The sequence below is a fragment of the Haemaphysalis longicornis genome, unplaced genomic scaffold (assembly GCF_048455015.1).
Source record: "Haemaphysalis longicornis isolate Haplotype H1 unplaced genomic scaffold, Haemaphysalis longicornis Haplotype H1 scaffold_4, whole genome shotgun sequence".
In the NCBI taxonomy this organism is placed as follows: Eukaryota; Metazoa; Arthropoda; class Arachnida; order Ixodida; family Ixodidae; genus Haemaphysalis; species Haemaphysalis longicornis.
In genome coordinates, this window is record NW_027526361.1 from 175,443,185 (window position 1) to 175,464,349 (window position 21,165).

Consider the following 21,165-nt stretch of genomic DNA (forward strand, 5'->3'; position numbering starts at 1 on the left):
ATGTAGAGCATCATGCACTTCCATCACACAATTATCTTAGTAACATTTATATGGCAGTGGGCTACACAAGTTTTGTCAAGGGTCATCTGTGCTTGCTGACTTAGGTTGGAAAATTGACAGAGATCAAATGCGTTTCTGTAGCTGACAGAAGTGCTCTGATGCAGTTGCCTTTGTCCCTTCTGTTTAATGCTCTCAGTTGCCTTTTATGCTTGCAAAAAATCTTAGCAAAAGTTATTTTATGGTCATATCTTACTACATTGCTGTAGCACGAGAGAAAGATTTTGCATTTTTTGTGTCCTGATGCAAAAAGTACGTTTTTGGTACCTAAATTAATGACTGTATTGCCTTTTTTGACTCCGCATGCATTTCTGAGATGTTGTTGCATAAAAGGTAAGGCCTACATTTTCTCCAATCACAACCTACTGCGGTTGTAGTTAGTGCCTGTAGCTAGTGCTGTCCTCTTTTGTACACTCTGGGGTTGAATTCTATGCCCACATGACACATCACTCTCTGACATCTGGCAGAGGTGACCAGTAAATAACTCGCATACCTGAGTGGTTATACGCTGGCACATCCGAAGTAGTTACAGTTATTTGAGCACCAGTAGAGCTGCAGAATGTAGTTACTCTGCACATATCTGGGACAGTAATCTGGCTTCTCTCCTTTTTCATCTGTACAAGCACATGATAGGGGACGCTTGGCCGGCTTACCAGAGGGGGTATACGCTGGCACATCTGAAGCAGTTAGTTATTTGATATCCAGGCCTTTAAAGCTGCAGAATGTAGTTACTTGGCACATATCTGGGACATTAATCTGGCTTCTCTGCTTTTAACATGTGTACAAGCCGATAAAAGGGCTTCTTGGCTAGCTTAATCTTTATTCATGCTTGCTGAAATATTACAATTCCTTCCATTTTTGTTATTTGTCTTTATCAGCAGCCTAAAAAAACATGTAGAGAGAGAGAGAGAGAGAGAGCTCTTTATTAGAAGAAAGCAGAGAGGTCTGCAGGCATGTATTCGCCTACATGCTACTCTGCGGGGATGGGGTGGAGGAAGTAAAGGCCCTAAAGGAAGTAGGGCGAAAGAGAGGGGAAAAAGGAAGAGGTAAAAAAGAAGGCAACATGGAGTGTTCCCTGGGTCACGTAAAAGTCCAGGTGTTCTCACAGGATGACGATGTGGAGTTCTACAGTGTCTCTGCGACGCCGATGTCGTGTAAATAATCAAACAGTGCATCTAACACTTTTCGCTGGGATGATGGAGATGACCATGGTCCAAGAAGAGCTATCAATGATAAAAGTCCATTGTTGAGGCACTGGAGGCACTGGTTTGCGGAAAGGAACGACCTCGCCAATGACATGTAGTTGCCTTGTAGTATCAGTACAAGATAGCTTACTTGCATCCTTGTCACAAGGCATAGGTATATTTCTGCTAGAAGAGGTTGTGAGATAGCATTCTTCTGAAATGAAAGTATCAATGGAATTTTTACACAAGATACAGAGTGTCTTCACTTGAGGAAATATTAGTACTAGCTAAGGGGAGAACAAATATTGAAATGTTAGTTGGTTGCACACTCTTGTAATGTTTTGCACAATCATGCTTCTAGCAGCACTATTTTGCAATTCTGAGCCAAATATGACGTGAAGGGCAGCAGAAGCGCAGCTTGTATTTCATACCCGCATCTCGATAATAACAAGTACCATTCCTCAATGTCTCGGTAGCTACATGTCTCGGTAGCTGCAGTTTCATCGAGAACATAAACTCGCATGTTTCCATTCCACCCCTTTTGTGGAACAATGAGTTAACATATTTTTGTTACCATAGGTAAAGCATGGAAGTGAATAAATGAAGAGAAGTTATGCACAAAAACACTTAGTTTATTCCTGATAAATTGGTGTCCTACTATTATGGCTCACGAAGTGTGGCGATGATGCTGCCTTGTATCAAGGCTTCAGAATATTTTCATACTACCCTTCAGCTCAGCAGTTCCCTCCACGAGTTGCTTTGATGAGCTTTGGTAGAAACTGCTCCACTCCGCTGGTGCATTCTCATTTGCGAACACTTTATACGCAAAATATATTCTTGATAACTGAGCCCCTGGGAGTTGTATTTTGTCTCGGGTGATGCCAGATATTTATGTTAAGTAAGCTGATCATGTTAATTAAGCTGATCAGGCCGCATAGGAAGAGGAGTAGCATTCATCCCACTCCTTTACTAAACTAAATATGCGCCGAGGCGATAATCGTTTTTTTGACTGCCTAAACCCGAAAAATTTGGTCTGCCTGTCTGTCTTTCTGTCTCTCTGTCTGTCTGTCAGTCTGTCTGTCTGTCTGTCTGTCTGTCTGTCTGTCTGTCCCTCGATTCAGCCACACAGCCAAGGATGAACGGATTCTTGAACGAGAAGTTTATACAGGCAAAACTTTACCAAACCACAAAATCTTGAAACACACTTCATACTTCTCAACATTGTTGAGAACAAACATTTTTAAATATTTAAGGAACAACATCAATACATAACAGGTATTTGCAGTGTTCTTTGAAGTAAAAATGGAAGACTGCTTGATATTTGTCATAGCAAAGAAAAAATACTCATTGAAAACAGTGGTTTGACAAAAAGTATAAAAAGCTCTGGCACCCAACCCTCCACCTCATGGCGTGATTCCAAGGAGACCCACAGTAACGAAACGTTCCGAGAGATAGTGCATGAGCAGAGGAACGCGGGAAAATTGAATTGACTTGAGCGAACCTCCACCGTGGGAGGAGGAGACGTGAGGGACGAAGGAAGGGAAGGCATACGTGGCAGGGGTAGCCGAAGACGTGTTTTGATGACATTTGCAGTGAAATGAGCAGCGGCTAATTTTTTTCCTTTACAAGACATGCTGGACACCTGAACACATTCACTGCTCTCTAGAAATGGTTTGGCTAGCATGGAAAACTATGGCCAGTTTTAAATTAGGCAATATATTTCATATGAAGGCCACAGGGGTGGGTGCTATATTATTCAGCGTTGTAAATCCTACATTGTGTAGTACCATATTTTACCGCGGAATTCGTCGTAACTGCCAACAACATCGATCAGGTAGTGTAATCCAGTCTGGAAGAAAAATTTATTGATGCTGTAAAAAGCAGCCCAAGATTAACAACAGTAGGCAGGACAATCAAAAAATTGCACTTCAGTTGTTTTCTTATTCTGCTGTCCGTTTTTACGCGGTTTTTTTCCATCATAAATCAAAACCAGCTAGGTAGACCGACTTACTTGCCATGCAAAAATTGATTGAAGTAATAAAATGAAGTTGGTATTTTGTAATTGTTTGTGCTCTTGCTGTTCGAATGCATATTAGAGTTGTTTTTGGTATTTCTGTTTACCTATTCCACATTTTATGCTGAGGTACGTCTTTATACCTAAGCAAAAACAAAATACAGTCCAATGTCAATAAGTGGGCACCAATAGGATTTGTGAAATTCACCAGAGTAAAGTGAAAGCAGAGGTGACCAGACCATAACTGGGAATAAAAATTGAGTAATATACGTTAAATTAACCGGAGCTGACGGTTTAGTTTTTAGGTTGAATTGTCTTACTTGTGAGTGCTTACTGTTAATTCATGTTTTTTTGTTACAAGTTGTATGCATACTTGCTGTATTCTTTTTATTTTTGAATTCTGTTGTAGAGTAGTACAATGCAAAAAGAATGATATTAAATTAATTATTCGTACGTTCAGTAACTGTAACCTTTGTTCGAACTTTATGGTTAATGTCTCAAATTACTTTCAAAAAGAAATGAGTTACTTCATAACCAGGAAGTGCTGGTGGAAATTCCATCAGTGCAGCTGTGTTATGTGTTTTGCGGCAGTGCGATGTGTGTTAAGGATGCTCAGGTGGTTAAAATTAGTCTGTGGCCTCCTACTATGGCGCCGCAGAGCTCAGGGGTAGATGAGTGTGAGAACCCCCCGAAATTTATTCTTTATAATTTGAGGTGTAAACAATGCTTTAAATACCGAACAGGGTCAACCATTCATATAGCTTTAAATTATGAAATAAGGGTTAAGTAGCAGCTTCTTTCTAGCAAATTTAACATGAAGGCATCTAGCTGCATTCAGCATCATCCAACATTAACCGCACCAAAATGAAACTTTGTCCTCGTTGGTCCGTAAGCTCTCTTTTCATCAGCAGGCTTAGTGGGAGAATACAGTGAATTCTTCAGGTATTTGGTGTTAGGTGGGTTGCATATTTCCGTCAGAAGTTGATTAAATACATACTAGGGCACCAAATGAGACAAAATAACTGTAGATGCAATTTTCTTGCTTGTATTTTGTACTATCGTCTGCACTTCATATACTCATGTGATTACTTTGCGTGATTGTGAACATTGGTTCAAGAAATTTGAAAATGCGGAGGGCCACAACTGACACTTGTCGCACACCAGACAAGTGATGAACAGACTGGCATCACTGTCATGTTTCAAAGTGTTACTAATGCAAATCGGTGCTACAAACGTTAAACGAATTGCAAGGGGAATCCACCTCAAGTGCAACCATACAGCTACAATAAAATGGTAAACTGCTTTGTAAGACACTGTGAGACACTTTGTGAAAAACAATTGTCTTCATCCGAGATTTGCACCTGGGACCACCTCCTATCTAGGGCAGGCCCTCTGCCAGTTGAGCAAACCAGGTGGCAAGTCATTTGTTGTATGAGGGACCAGTGTTATTCGACCACGTGAAGGACTCCCCAAAATGAAGTTAATTTCTGCGAAAGGGAAAACTTGACGTCTACCTGAAATGCAGGTGAATGTCCTATGTAGACTGCATTTTAGCTGGATGCATTTCATGGGTGCTGGGCATGCTTGGTGTGTATTGCTTTAGGCAAGATAAGGAGGGAGTGGACCCAGACAGGGCTGCCTCTCATGATGAGGACACTGGGTCAGGGAGGGGGATAGATGTAAAGATGGATGGGAAATAAGAGGAATGGTGATGGAAGAAATACTGCTCAACACTGATAGGACTGTCAACACCATAGCCAGTCCGAGAGTGCCATGTCTTTCAAAAGTTCGGAAGCGCAAGGGAGGCATTCTTGCAAAAGGTGGCAGTTCGAGAACAGCAAGTTCAGAGGGGTACACAGAGGTAGACAAAGTTGCCAATACGACGCTGCACGTGTGGTTCAAGCCTGGATGCCTTGTGGACATTCGCACAGTGTATGTTCGAGTGCCTTGTTGCAGGACAGCGGGGGCAGGCTCGTGAAGAAGCCATGCAAAACCTGAGCTTTCATTCTGCAAAGTGTTGGCAACCAATTCAGAAACAGAGGAGGAGCCGTGGTTTGCATGGCTTGCTGATTCCAATTCGGGGGTCGGGTTGGATGGCTTGGAAGTCCCTTGGGAGTGTGCTGGGCACAGGTGGTGTTGTGCAAGCCAATGTAGAGTGCACTAGCTGCATAGGATGCGCAGAGGAGAGCAGTATGGAGCTGTATATATAGCTAGGTTCCGGCTTACGTGCCCTTATCTCTTCGTGTTGGTGCAGTGTCTTACCTATCATCTTCATCGCCTCACAGTAGTTTCAGATGTTGGATGGCTTAAGTATTTCAACTGATATTGATACTCAGCATCATGTTTGTCGAGCTGAATAGTGCAAACGACACCAAGCTCAAGTACACCCATTGAGTCACAAGTACTGGCTAAACTAATGAAAAGAATACCAACAAAACCAAACAAATGAGTTAACCAAAAATAAGCATCATTTCCTCCACACAAGCAACACTGTTACGTTCACCTAAATGAAATGAATGCCATGTTTTATTTTGTGAGAGTAAAGTGCATTGCATCATGTCACATTGGCCGGATGAGGGTGGCTTGATCTTCTCATGCATTGGGCGTTAGACACAGTTTTAGTGACCTTGGCCACTTGTCGGGCCACTGTTGTGGCTTGTCTCCCATATTTCTTTAATAGGCAATAAATGCAGTACTTGAAGTCACTAAAAGAGTGTACATTTATATTGCAGGTCTGCGAGACAAACGTTCTTCCAGGAGCCCTTTGATGTAAATGTTGGAGGGGGCTATTAAGATAGCCAACCAGTAAGGAAGACATCAGCAAATGAAGCTGAGCACTGGGCTCAATTAGGCTATCAATGTTAGATTTACTAGGTTCATTGTACTTTGTAGCAAGACGTCGCCATTGCGAAAGTATTTAACGGGTTATTTGAATTATTGTTTGTCATTGGAAGTCATAGTGACCCGTTTATTAACGCACCTGTTTTACTGGAGTCATCATAATTATGTCATCTCCCCCATTATGAAGCGAAAAATACCTTTGTGTTTTTGCTTCATAATGGGGAAGATGAGGTAGTTTAAAAACCTCCCCAAGATGCGGTTTTTAAATTTAAAGCATGTAGTGAAATTTAAGGATGAGTTACTAATTGGTGCAGAGGCAGAATGGAAAACTGGAGCACTAACTTAGACAGGGACAGAAAAGTGTCCTTCTCTTTATCTGTCCACAAGTTTGGGTTTTGGTTTTTCGTTATGCATCTCGTAATGTATTTTTATTTTGTGCTTATCTAAGCAGATATTTTTTGTTATTTGATGTGTTTTATGGGTATTGCATTGGTAATGCACTTATTCCTGTCTTTTGTTTCGTTCCTGTTTTTCCGGTGCAGGAAGTACTCACCTGGATGTACCAGGTATGTCAACACATACCTGGACTTGTTTTCTGCTTGTACTACATTTTATCTCACACTGTTTAGCCTTTATCGTAAGTTGGAATAAAGGGAGGGCACCCTCCTTCTCACACGAACTAAATCATTCTCTACCTCAATTCTTCTCTTGATTTCGTTAGTTTTTGAATTGCTCCTGAATGAGAACTTGATTATGCTGCGGTTAGTTGTGCAGTGCAACACGGGAAATGATATAGTGGTTATGCCGTGAGCAAGTTTGGAGGCACAGGTGATATTGGGTTCTGGTGTCCTGACGACATGATTAAATTAAAAAATTCATGACATTGAGTTCTTGTACTAAAGACTCCAGGTGCTTATAAGAGGCCAGCTGAAAGCATTTTTGTAAACCATTTAATACATGGTAGGCAGGGATGATAACACGACAGAGCAATTTAAATATGAGAACTTTTGTTGGGAGGGTGCCAACACTCTAAAGACAGCATGTGCACAATACTAATGGCTTATGTGTTGCTCCAGCTAGCAAATGACTGCACATTCAAACTTATCCCCCCAAAATAACCAAATGACCATTGCTGGACAACCAATTGGCTGGGTGGAGTGACAAACAGGAAAAAAAGCCCTGATGGGCTATTATATATTGGCTGTTGGCTGGGCAGTCAAGCACTAGTGCACTGGCTCTGTGAGCTGAACAAAAACGTACTTTGGCTAAGGGAAATAACATCTCGTTGTGTCCCTCCTGCCCATGGCAGTGCCCTATCACAGAAAAAAAGAGAAAATTCGCCGAATAATGGTGACATCACACAATATTGTCTCTATAGTGTAATAATGTCATAGTACTATATTGTTATTTAATGAACCCTTCGCTGTTTAATGTTAAGGCTTTAATTTGTCTGTGTTGTTCTTCAGCTGTTCTGCTATTGAATTTGTGTTATGTGTTTGTCTTGCGTATGTTCATGCAGTGTCTTTTTTGGGTATATTTTACGTTGTTTTCTTCAAGGGCTCTCCACCGCATCAATTCCGATGTAGGCCCCTTTCTTCATCGGTCGTAGGGGACGCTTTTGTAAACCTGATCAATGTTTCCACCTCATTCCGTTTGTAATGCCTTTGTAATGCCCTTTTGTAATGCCTCTTGGGTTATGACAGTTTAAAATAAATAGAATTGTTTTGGCATACATGGAATGCTGGGAATTCTTCTTGAAACATGGGCATCCGTTCAACGTTAATATTCCGCACGTAATACAAGTGCAGCCCATTCTTATTGTATGAAATGAAAAACTAGTCATTGTCCCCTTATGTTATGCACAACTATGGCCAAACCTGCCAGTTTGGCTGCATCAAACCTGCCTCATGCGACCTCTTTCCACTGGGAACAGGTGTTCGCAACAATGGGAGCACTCGTAGCAGCATCAGTGAAGGGTCCGGCATCAGTGCCGCCTCGAGCCGGACGTATGTCAGCGACAAGTCTCTGCTTGTCGTCGAGACCAAGGAGAACGGGGTCCTCCGGTACGCAACTCCTTTCCTCCATTTGGTGGCAGTCTGACAACATGTCACTGCTTATTCAAGAGTTGGCAGTGCTTGCTTGTTGATACATGTGCAAACTCCCTAATTAGCTCATTTTGAGTGTTTAAACAGTTTAGCAGTTATACTGCAGCCATTGTGAACTGAAAAATCCGGGAGGCTCTAGGCCAGCAGTACTTATTGCACACCAAGCAAGGGGTATTAAAACATTGCCGTCTTTTCAGTAAAAAGGTTGGCGAAGTTATTGTCTTCGGCTTCGCAGCATGCGTAACCTAATAAATCCACTACCACTTGTGGAACTTTCACATCCATCTCAATAGGATCAGTGTCGAAGAATAGGTCGAAACTTTTGCTGGTGGTTGGCAGTCATTGTGCGGCGCCGTTTTGCGATCCACCCACACTTGCTGCTTCATAGCCACAGCGTGTGGTGGAGCTCTATTGTTGGCACCAGGTCCTTCCAGGCTCACCGACTCGGGACTCGATGACTGAGCTAAACTAAGGAGATTTCCGTCGCTGCATGCCTTTGACACTTTCCTGGACACACTATCTCGCAAATATTTCTGGTGTTCCATCTTGCTGACACATCAGACACGATATGTTCTGGATATTCGAATATACTATGTATGGCATTGCACGGGGATGCTCGTAGTAACACCAATTAAAGTAATACTGAACATATATGAACATGCATGTACTCGATACAAGTTCTTTCAAAATGCTTTTTTGCAACACACTGCAGCTGGCGTCAGCCTGCAATATTTTCTTTTGATGCTTCGCTCCCGTTTGCAAGCCATGTAGCACCGGATATAACAGCAAACATGAAAACATACTTATTGTTGGGCAGTAGCTGCTAAATTTACATAGCGGGATTATGCTTTCTATTTGCGCTATCGCTTTGGCTTTGCCATCGTTTGGCGCAGTTAAAAAAGCTGTTTAGTGACAGTCACGGGAAAATAACAACCAGGAATTTAGTCCGCGATTTGGCAGCAGGGATGCGCACATGCACAGAATTGACAGTCAGCACGGAACTGTTTGGATGGGATGGGCTGACAGAATGGCTTGCATGTGCAAGCACCCACGCAGTACAATAAGTGCTGCATCTCGATGAATAAAAAATATGTTCACAAGCACTTAAAACACGCACACATACGACCAACTTTCAGGCTTTCGAATCGAAAAAGCCACATCATCGCCTGAGGCAGCACCCTCCCGCCTAGAGCAGCACCTGCCACCATCGGTGGACTTTCATTGCAAACAACGCCACCCTCTCCCATATTGCAGCCCTTGCGCTCGTCACACTAGTCGGTATTGTAGGCACTACTACCACGCTCACATTCATTGCACCATAAGGAGTGCTTTTATTTTGTTTTATGTGCTTCGCACAAAGGGAGACAGTAGTATGTGAAAATGTCCATTCTGTCTTCCAGGCATTTCTTGGTTCCTCCACACCTGGCAAACCGGAGCAAATGGCGGAGGAGAGGTGTCAAGCTGCACATCTACAATGACCATGTCTTTGTAGCTAAGCACCTGCCAGGGTAAGACACTACGGAAGTAGTAATTCAGTTTCATTCACCCGCCGCGGTGGCTCAGTGGCTAAGGCATTGTGCTGCTAAGGACGCGGGTTCGAGTCCCGGCCGTGGCAGCCGCTTTTCTTATGGAGGCGCAAAACAAAAACTGCCGTGTGTACGAGATTTCCGCGCACGTGAAAGATCCCCAGGTGGTCAAAATAATCCGAAGCCCTCCACTACAGCGCGTCTGATCGCCTGCGTTGCGTCGGCGCGTCAACCCTACGATCAATCAAATCAATTCAGTTTCATTCAGCTGCGCTATTCATAGTTTAATTTTGTACCCGTTGTAGGTCGGAAACCACTATCTGATGGTCAAAACCCAATGAAAAACTATATACCCTCCGATTTAGAAAACGTCAGATGCTGGAGTGAGTTCAAAATACCGGCGAACCAGGGCTTTTGCAAAGGCGCCAAAGGAATGCCAATAACTATCATATTCTGCACAGCACAAAAGTGCAACATGAAATATAGATCACATTGATTTTTTTTATGTTACCAATCATCACTGTGGTAACATAGCCATTGTGTGCCCTGAGGGATTATTACAAATGCGCATGGCACACAAAGGGGGCTCTTGTTTTTAGCCAAATTCCCGAGACTGCTTTTCCCCCTCATGCTCGAATAGGAAGCATTGCAACCTCCATAAGCAGCAGTGATATAATAATGTGCACTTTACTAACCGCAGGTAATAGAACCACCTTACTTGTTGGTATTTTGTAATCGCAATAAGGGCTTATGTTCTTGGTTGAAATTGTTTTTTTCTCTTTTCGCAGCGGAGTTCCTTGCCACATCTGCTCAAGGCTATTGACGAGAAGGTTAGGAAAACAAGGTTATGTCTGCAGAGGTAATGGAAGTTTTATAATTTTGGGAATGTCCATTGCAATTGTAAATTGTTGTCCAAACCACTTTAACCAACGGTCTAATTCGTGGTGTCGTTTGTAAGCATGACGCTACAGCAAGTTGCTACAGTTACTGCACAGCGACAAGTGACAGTTGAGAAGGATTAACATGAGTTCATAACTGTGTCCGAGGGACGAGGACAGTTACCTTCATTCCTTCTTTTGTCCTCCACTTTGCATGCCACAGGCAGCCAGGGAAGACAATGTGGAGGTTCGGGATATGGATGCGGTAACCTCCCAACCAGATCAACACAACAATGGGAAGCAGATGAAAGGGAAAAGCAGATGAGGCGAATGTTTAGTGGGGTGTGTGAAAGACATTAGTATCTCAAGAAACATACTACATCAAAGTCTTCTACCATGAAAATGCAGGGTGCGTTCATCTGTAGGCACTGCCACAGTGTCAGGCAAAAAGAGATAAAAAACGAGGAGAGCGTTAATATTGCAGGAGGTGCATCCGTTCTTTTTAAAACAATTGATGTACATAGTTCTCCTCTGTTAAAATCAATTTTTGACTAGTGAGGATTGCAAAGGTGATAAAAATTACTCGGCAGCCCCTTCGAGGATTTTGTATGAAGAGTGAAGTGCTCTTCGTCAGTCGCATTGGAAGAATCAAAATTAGAAATCAGACGTGTGCATTTGCCCTGATCAAGGCATGTGTAAATATTACACATTTTCGAACTTTGAAGTGCATAATGCGATATTCTATTTGGGTTCAGACAGCATAGCAGTTCTGAAAAATAACAGAGGTTTTAAAGCACCTAGAAGTGCAGAAATGCAGGTGGGTGCTCTGGTATGCTTGGTTAAGGGTTTTTACCCCTGTAGTATAAGGAATGGCAACCTATATTAACTGCAAAATTGATCTACCAGACTTAATAACACACACTTCGCAGTGAACACAACATCAATATATTGCCCTCTGAGCTAAAAGTTGCTGCCTTCTTTTGGTGGGCGGTGACACGCTTCCAAGCAATGTACAATGCTGGCAATGACAAGGCTGGTGGCATCTTAGGCTATTTTTTATTTGAAGCGTCAGAGTAAAATGAAAGTGGCCTGAGGACCTGCCTCATCTGTTGACTATAAACCAACAATGCATGCCAATCATGTGGTAGCTCACAGTTACACTAAGTCAATTCTTTGTATATAAGAATTCCTGTGCACTGCGTTTTGTAGACTGACTTTAAGCCAACAATATGCCATTCATGCGGTCGCTTGCAGTTGCGCTACATCAATTCTTTCTAGGTAAGAATGCCTGTGTACTGCTTTTTGTAGGCGTTCTTTTCCTAAACTTATAACGGGCACCATTTGTCTTATTTAGTATATAAGATGTGTATATAAGATGTGAAGAAAGATGATTAACTTGTCAAATTAATACACTTTTATGGTGGATTGGTAAAGCCTTCCTAATGTGTTGGTTTTAGTGCATAAGTAGGCCATATCTGCAAATTTTCATCAAAGAGTGCGTGTGTGGACATTTGCAGCACAGCGCTTAGAAATACAGTTGGTGGATGAAGAGTACGTTAACATCGGAGCTCATGTGGAAAAGATTTCTAAGGGGCAGCTGTACCACTGCGCCACTAGGTCATAGTATATTTGAAGGTGCGTCTTTGAAACTACAAAGCCCGGCGCCACGTATGAGGGGTCGTGCACTTGGGAAAGGTTGCTACATGTGTTAAATAAACTAGCCATTATAGGACTACTTCACGGCGAGGTTAAAATTGCTTACTGCGGCGACCAGCCAGAAGTGTCTTCATCTTCTTTTATCCCTAATACAGGTAGAGGGGTCCGGGTGGGGATTTTGTTATGGGCCATCAAAGTGTTCAACACCAACATGAAGGGGTGTGAGACACAAATGTACTGTTAGCCTTTTGTTGCGATCGAATACATTATTTACCACTTGAAATCCTGTGTACCACTATGTTGTTTGCCATACAGCTCAAAGCCATGTCTTTATTTATTGTACCAATTTTTCTGGAGGCGTATTCCGAATGTGTGTACGTTTGAATGTTTGGTTTTATTTTGTGCTTGGTGTATATGTGCTGACATCCTGTTCAACCTTTCAGGTTGTAACCTACTATGCCACAAGTCATGCCACGTGAAAACCGAGAGCATATGCAACAACAGTTCTGTGGCCACCATGCAAATGTACGTATGAAAACTCCATGCATCTAATATTTCAGCAGCTTGCTGCACCAACGACTGGGTTCAATACGTAGTTTTCACACATCACTAACTGAGAATGGAGTGCCGAAGTGAGGGCCTTCTGTTTCCATATGGCCAGAAAACCGTGCCCAATTTCTTAAAATGTCGTACATATGAATACGGTACGAATATAAATCAGAGTAACACACTAATTTGAACTATGTTTTCACACATATTCTGCAGTTTTATACAGTCTGAGAGATTTGCGTTTAGTGCCGAATGAGGAAATGACAAACACAACAATTACTCCAACGTAACATCACCAGTATTTCGGCTCAAGAGATTTCATCTTAACGTTTTCCCCCAGTGGTTTGTTTTTGCTCACTTGCACACAACTCTTGTAGCAGCAGCTCTTGCGCTGCTACAGGAATTTGGCTTTGAATTATTTTGTTGAAGGATGATTTACCGTATTTTAATTTTTGCATTACATTTGATCATTTAAAACGTAATGAATTTGGAACTGAAAATTGAGAGTGAAAATCTTAAGAGACCCAAAATTGTGGTTTGGTGAATTTCCAATATTTTTGCTGTTCATAATTGAGGAAGTGCTGGGACCCTGTGATCAGATCAGTTGCCATTTTGCTTAGCTTTGCTGCCTGTCATTTGTAGTTTGCAAAGCCAGTGGTTGGATCCCTTACCACAGTGGCAATAAAGCCAGATACAATATAGACAGTCTTCAAAACGTCACTAGCATGTTCCCCACACTTATTTCATTCCAAGTGAATGCAATGTAGAATGGAGTGGAAGTGCCAATAATCTAAGGCTAGACCTTGTTTCTACATATGTTCTTGTCTGTGGTCATCGAATGACACTGAACGTCACAAATGTAAAAAAAAGATCCTGTTTTTCCGGGCCACTTTAATGTGGGAAAGTACAAAGTATACTGGGACGAGATTATGGGGGGCAGTAAGTGAGTGATTAGTTTTGAAGCTAGCAACGGCGGAAATTTAACACTATAGAACATAAAGGCAAACCCTATGCCAATAGATGGGTCTGCATTAAGCTTTCATGCCTTCTAGTTAATTCCTAGAAGTGTTCTTCAATGGTAAATGCATTAGGAAAAATAAAACAATTCTTGTTACTTTGTTGACGTTTTCCAACTCTGAATACTTACGTAATCTTAGGGCACAAGAAAACATGTATGCAGTATGGCTTTCACAGCCCTAATATACAGGAGGGAAAACTAGTGTACTTCCAGCTAACCCATACAAGTAGAGCACGTGCTTTCACATTGGAGCTGTCTAGTAAAAGGAGTTAGGCAGAGCATTAGGGGATTTTTATATAAGTCCTCATCGCATCCTTAGTGTCTGGAAGGAAAGCTTGTGTGAAAATTAGCATGTTGTTCCATTTAGTTCTTACTGCAAAGGCACTTTAGTTTCCATTTTAAATGCTTGACCATAACCTATAGTAAAGTTCCGAAAGAACGCCCACCCAAAGTACAGAGATACCACGTGAAAAGTACGGGATGGGCGATCTTTCAGGTCAGGTGAGAAAAACTACAAAAAAGGGGCGGCACCGCCAACCCAAACTGCAGAGATATCCAGAAAAAAAAAATGCCAGATGGGCGAAATTTCGCCCCAAGTGCGGAAGGTAAAAATAACTGACTATCAAAACATGAAGAGATGATTCGTGTTTATTTTGTTCACTCATAGGCGCTAAAGCCATTGATTTTAGGGGATGGGCAATCTTTGGGGTATTTTAGCAAATTGAATATTTCACCCCCAAAGGTGGTTGGCGATGCTTCGGGGGTTCGGGGGTTCCCTGGGAACTTTACGGTATGTATTTCATGAGCGATAATATTCAACTCTATTGCATTGAAATGGAATTGAAGTGGAGTTACGAGCTACTTTATAATCACTGGGTACTGACTGATGACTTATCGACCATGGTGCTACAGTTGTTTCTCATAAATTCTAAAGGCATCATTTCCGTGATGCAATGACAAAATCATGTGTTGTGTAGCAACGGAACTGAAAAAAGTAAGCAAATAGCAAAAACTGTTCGGTGTATTTTTAGCGCTGCAATTTAAATTGACAATAAAAACTGGCACCGACCAAGAATGTTTAAAATCCAAAAAAGACGTTTCGGCTCCCGTACGGCTCCCACGCCGAAGCTGCAACGGGGCTTCCAAAAGCTCCTCTCTGACGTATTTCGTTGCGTACTGCCACACCACAAGTCTCTCTACTACTGCCTGCTGTGTCATAACGGTTCTGCGCCGACCCTTTACGGATTACCCAAGATCCAGAAGTACCAATGCGCCCCATCATGGATTACACTCGCTCCCCCGTCCACAAGCTGTCCGCGTGCTGCGACCACTTGTAGGGAACAGCGCAACGCACGTCCTCCACTCTGGACAATTCATAGACAAGGTACGGGACATCGCCTTGGAAGATGGCGACATTTGGTGACTTTTGACGACCAGTCCCTGTTCAAGAGTATACCAACGGACTTGGCAGTTGACGCATGCGTCTCAGCCCTCGAAAGAGACACAACTCTGCCAGAGCGCACGCCTATTGAAGTCCCGGATTTGCGGCGGCTCCTGAGCTTCTGCCTCGAGAACACATCACTTTCGAGCGCACGTTCTACAAACAGGTACACGGGACAGCGATGGGCGCAGCCGTGTCAGTCACAGCAGCAACTCTCATGATGGAGTCGCTTGAGCAACGTGCACTGAATTTGTTCCCGCGTGCGCACAAAACCTTTCTGCGTTACGTAGACGATTGCTTCAGTGTGATCAAAGAGGAAGCACTGACTGCATACACAACGCACCTGAACAGCATGGATGACGCAATCAGGTTTACTGTAAAAGAAGAGCAGCACGGTGAGCTTCCGTTGCTGGACGTCCTCGGAAAGCGCGAAGGAAAATCTTTGACGTTCAGCGTGTACAGAAAGAGCACCCATACGGGTTGCTACCTGCATTTTAGGTCTGTTAACCCTGCCTCCCACAGATGGTCTGTAATCACCTCGCTTGTAAGCCGTGCGAAGAGGGTTAGCAAGAAACCAGAAGATGTCGCCGCCAACATACAGCACGTGCATCGGGACCTCTCTGCAAGTGGCCACCCTGACTCATTTGTGCGCTCCGTGGAACATCAGCTAGAACGTCCTGCGCTGGTTGGCAACATGCGTCCCAGTCGTGCTCCGATACCGTATGTTCCTGGAATTAGCGAGCACTTGGCGCGTGTTCTCCGCCCCTACAGTGTACAGGTAGCGCACGTGCCAACTCAAAAGTTACGGCACTCCCTGATGGACGTGAAGGACAAGCTCAGAGGAAAAGTTCCCAGGCGTTGTCTACAGCATTACATGCGCAGACTGCGACCGAAGCGATGTCGGCGAGACAGGAAATTTTCAGCGAAGGCTCAAGCAGCATATGTACGACGTAAGAAAGAAGAACGTGTCTTCTAACGCTCTCGCTGAACACACAGAAGCAACTCACCATGAAATAGATTGGGCCAATGCAAAATAATCGGAAAAGAGAAGAATCCCACCTGACGGCTTTATCAATTGAATCCCTGACAATCCAGACCACGGAGCACACACTTAATCGCAATAACGGCAACTTCCCACACGTGTACGCACGTTGCCTACGTCACATCTTGAAGCAAACATAACCAGATCACTTTCGTCCCAACTTTTCATTGTGAACAAGGCACCCGTACGGGAGCCGAAACGTCTTTTTTGGATTTTAAACATTCTTGGTACGTGCCAGTTTTTATTGTCATGTGTTTTCCTGACAAGGCGGACTTCCGTCCAACCCTCGATTTCAGCAATTTACATTGTCTGATGGCAAACTCAAAAGTCCTGTCACATTTCCACTACTCTATTGGAGGTCTCATGCCTGATAAGCATAGAGGAGTTCCACCAATTTGTAGTGATGCGTGTATCAAAAGACAATAAAAAGCTAGATGGCAGGGTGAATAAGCCTTTTAAACAAAATGGTGGGACGGTAGCATCCTATGTAGAACATATGTAGCTGCAAGTCTGATTTTCAAACCTCAGAGGCTACACTAAGAAGAAATTTGGTATAGGCTGCATATCATTGGTATACAGTCTCACTTGTGATTTCAGTTAACTTTTCATTTCGGTTTCTTTTCGGTGTTCAGCACATTCGGTTTAACACCCAGTTGGGCATGCATTTCATTTCCCCAATATTTTTTTGCCTTGCTTGTATCAATATCACAAAGAAATACCTGCCCCACAGGCCTTATGTATGACAAATAAACCTTGTCTCTAGAATGGGGTAAAGGGCACTTCGGATTTTAAAGAGTAAATTGAACCACTCTGATTTGTATGGGAAGTGGAAATTGCACTGGTAGTGAAATTTCAAATTTCACTATCAGAGCTGCAACCAAATCGACGGCAACTTTCGATTTCGGTTGCTTGGGAAGATCATAGTTTAAGCATCCTAATGTATGAGCACAACAATGTCATTAGGACCCAAAAAGAAAGCACGGGCTTACCAGGCATAATTAATATGTGGGTTTACCACACATTATTAATACATGCAATTAGTCAACGAATGCAATTTTTCACGCATGCAATAATGCACTCAGTTAATGCATGCATTAAGTAGGCCTCAAACAAACTAAGAGGCACAAATGAAGCTAATAGACGTGTCCTATGGGGGCTGTTTTGTACACCACTTTTGTTAGGCTCGGTGACTTCCCCACCAAGGGCGCCATTCAAATCTTCTAGGCAGTGCACCTGCATCGATAACCACAGCATTAGGAGGCCTGTTTCACCACCTGCACATTATCGGGAACTACAGTGACACACTCTGCTGGGCAAGTTAGTGTATAATGGCAATAAAATTGGACCGCGACTGAGACAAAGGCAAGAGATGATGTTTTCCATCTTTTTTTTATTGCCCCCTATTCCGTCTAATTTTATTGCCATTATGCACCAACTTCCCAACAGCGTGGTTTACTGATGTTCCCGATCACGCGCAGGTGCTGAAAGAGGCCACCTTCTTTCTCTTGTTGTCTCAGTCAAGCTCTAACTTTATCAGCATTACCAGGAGCCGGCTTCAGCTCTTATGCTTCCAAAAATCTACTTTGAGAACCAAGATTTTATGCCAAATCATCTATGAAACTTCGCAGCATTGAAATTTCAGTAAACAGGAGTTTGTTACATGAGCGTTAAATACATGGTATGCGTATACCTGAAGTAAAACATTGATCGATTTGATTTCACCAGCAATTTCGTTAAATCAAGATTCATTGCATGACGTTTTGAAGTATGAATCAACCGGCTTGGATAAAATCACACTAGTGATTACTGACTCCGCTCTCGATCATACAAGTGAGAATAGCTTAGGCATACCGGCATAAGCTAAGTAAATCGTGACCATCTTCGCTAGCTCCTATTTGCACCTGTACCCTTCCACTGTTTTTTCTGCCTCAATGAATGGACGATGCATTTACTCCACAATGTCTGCTCTCTTGTGCCTTGTTCTGGCCTAAGGAATGCGAGCTGAATGCACAAGTGTGCCTTCTTAACTTGGATGTAGAATGTCGTGACCAAGTCTCCTGCTGCTATTGCTGCAGATGTCACGACGGGATTTTAAACAAATATTAGGACATCTTAAGGGTCCCAGCAGTAACTGGTTGCAAACATGCATTGTTTCTATTAAACGTTAGATGACTTGCCATTCGACTTATAGGCGATATTCGGGCATGTGGTTTCTGTTTGTTTTGTAAAGCACCATAATGGACATTGTGGCATTGAAACCTTGAGTGAACCAGTTTCGTGATTATTTACCGGTGTAAACAGTTATCTCGATTCTAAAGATTATAAGGTTGATTTTAGCCCCCAGTGTAGGCATGACATGACGAAGCTAGTGAATATGGTGCTGCACCGGCTACACTTGTGTTCCTAATGTAGGGAAAGAAGATAGTCCTTAGCACCGGCGACACTTATGTTCCTAATGTAGGGAAAGAAGATAGTCCATATGTAAACAAGTCTTACATGGCCTGTTTCTCACCCTTGCTTTCTGTTTCTCTTTTTCTTTTGGCAGGCACGTGAGTTTAAAAGTTTCTTTTCATCTCGTTATTCGTTTGGGGTTACACATTTTGTCATTTTAGCTGCACAGGGACAATAGGAAACCTTTTGCATTGCATTTTAGTTACATTTTTTACTGCAATGTTTGAATTCGGAACAGCATCGTGGGCTCCTCTCTAGTCGACATCCTGTTGCCTAAGCTCTTAACACGGATAATGAGGGCTCTAAATTAGTTGCAAACACTTCCGCTAACTGGCTGAGCTCGCTTGATGTCATTTTACTGTCGCTATCGATAGCTGTTATCCGCAGCTTTTTACTCCAACACAAACGAGTAGCCTTTGCTGGTGCACTGTATGTACTTCAGTCTAACACGCCCCCTGAGCTAACATGCGCCCAATATTAGTGACTGGAAAAAATCATAACACCAGCTGTTACATTCCTTTCAATGGAAGTGTGCAGACATTGTAATGTTTGGAGGTGTGAACAAGCTTTGCATTCACCTAAAATGATTTCACTACCCCTATCAAACCTCTCATTCTCTCTCCAAGCACATGTTGCAGTCATTGCCATCGATGGCTCTAAAAATTACGCATTATGTAAGAGCCTTCACAACCATAATTCCTGGAAGCATGAACCAGGCATCGGTCGCCCACCTGGCCATTTCCTCGATTGAGGTACGCGTCACTGCTGTCTGTTTCATTTTGCGTGGAAAATAAATTAATGCCTAAGGCTATTCCCGCAGCACAAATGACACACCTTTGTGGCTAGTGCAACTACTGTCGGCCATTCATGGTCGCTGCACCAACTACAGTAACACCATGACACTAGCCTGCCTTGTTTCCCCAGGCTACTGGCAGCTTTCAGAGTACGGACTCCAGCAATTCCATGGTTATTGGCTTATGCAGAAATTGTGGAAATTACACATACCAGCAGTGCCCCAAATTTAGGCTTGCAGATTTGAGAGTGGGTCACCATAGCCAACACCAGCTGATCAGTAAGACGGATGGTGAAGAAAGCTGTGCTTTTAAACACTTTTGCTATTAATAAAGACAAACAAATCGGCTGGAAAAACACTATGCATGGCCTCAGTCTATACATCTGGAAATGCTCTTTTTACAGTTTTTCCAACAGGAACACGAAACGGTGTTTTCAGCTCATTTTAAAACTTGCAGTATTTGTATAATTCATGGTAATAAGTCAAATGAAGCCGGAAAATGATTTTTATAGCACTGGTCACATTACACTCGCTTTTTAAAGGCTGTTGATTCTGGGCTATGCAAGCAAAGAAAGGCCAGAAATAACGGCTTCATTGTTATTGGCTGCCGCTCATGATGTGAATTTTTATTCTTTCAGATAAAATAAAGCACTCTTAGAGAGCTATGTAAAACCAGGTGCATTGATAAGTTTAATTTTGGTTTTCTTTAGTTTAAAGTGCAGTAAGTCAGCAGTTATCAATAAAATGCCCCAGCCAAAATTGTGCTTTAGAAGTAGCCAGTTCAGTATTTGAAACAGGCCAATTTCAACTTAGCAAACAGGTTTACCCTAGCTACAACTTTACCCTAGCTACAGTTTTCTAGCCTGCTACACACTTATTAATGATGGCATGTTGCACTGTACTGTTTACTAAATTAACTGCTAGCTGCACTAACTTCCTCTAATACCCTTCTACCACATTTCTTTTGAATGTACATGTAAATAATGTAATGGACATTCTGGTGGCTGCTTCAGCAGTTATCTCATAATTTTTTGTAGGAATGCTCTCAATTTTTTGTGTGTTTTGTACAGATGCAATGCTCTTTGCCCCAACTCATTCTGGAATTCAAGAAAATGTCCACAAGTAGGCTGTTGTAATGGCGTATACATAAGTGCGTTGTTTCAAAATTCAGTTGAAAGTGTGCCTTCTTATACAGACATGGAATACTGAAATGGCAAGCTACTCGCGCTAGCTATTTTTGTGGCTTGTGTTGCTCACCAGAATTAGCGCGATGTGGGAAGCACGACAGGCAAGTAAGATGTCACACGAGCCGCAAAGGGTGATGATTCTGGAGTAGCTGTTTCGTAAAGTTGGGCCTGTCTCACAAATTGCTGCCAAAATACAAAGAAAGAAAAGTGAAGAAGATGGCACAAACATGAAGCAGTAAACAAGGCTTGATAAGCTCTAGGGTTTCGACTTCAAGCCACATAAGCAGGTGAAGTGCGTGAGGAATTTTTCTGATACTTTTGCTATGGAAGATGTCGCAGCTAATAGAAGTTTCGGAGCTGCTACAGGTGCCAGACAACACCAATGCAGGTTTTTTTTGCTTTTACTGCTGCGCCGTAAATTTT

The 21,165-nt window shown here is 42.7% G+C and overlaps 1 protein-coding gene across 7 annotated transcripts in view; it reads left to right on the forward strand.

Moving 5' to 3' along the window:
* LOC144179517 (uncharacterized) overlaps positions 1-21,165 on the forward strand; it is a 229,911-nt gene that overhangs the window by 201,380 nt on the left and 7,366 nt on the right. For 5 of the 7 annotated variants that reach the window (XR_013324267.1, XM_077707898.1, XM_077707904.1 and 2 more), the window contains 5 exons: positions 6,639-6,662; positions 8,030-8,159; positions 9,602-9,709; positions 10,516-10,586; positions 12,705-12,790. Coding sequence is in view for 6 of the 7 variants with exons in the window: in XM_077707898.1 (XP_077564024.1) it covers positions 6,639-6,662; positions 8,030-8,159; positions 9,602-9,709; positions 10,516-10,586; positions 12,705-12,790 (419 nt within the window). In the remaining variant the exon portion in view is untranslated. The remainder of the gene's footprint in view (positions 1-6,638; positions 6,663-8,029; positions 8,160-9,601; positions 9,710-10,515; positions 10,587-12,704; positions 12,791-21,165) is intronic. The other 2 variants (XM_077707901.1, XM_077707900.1) reach the window with 2 other exon arrangements.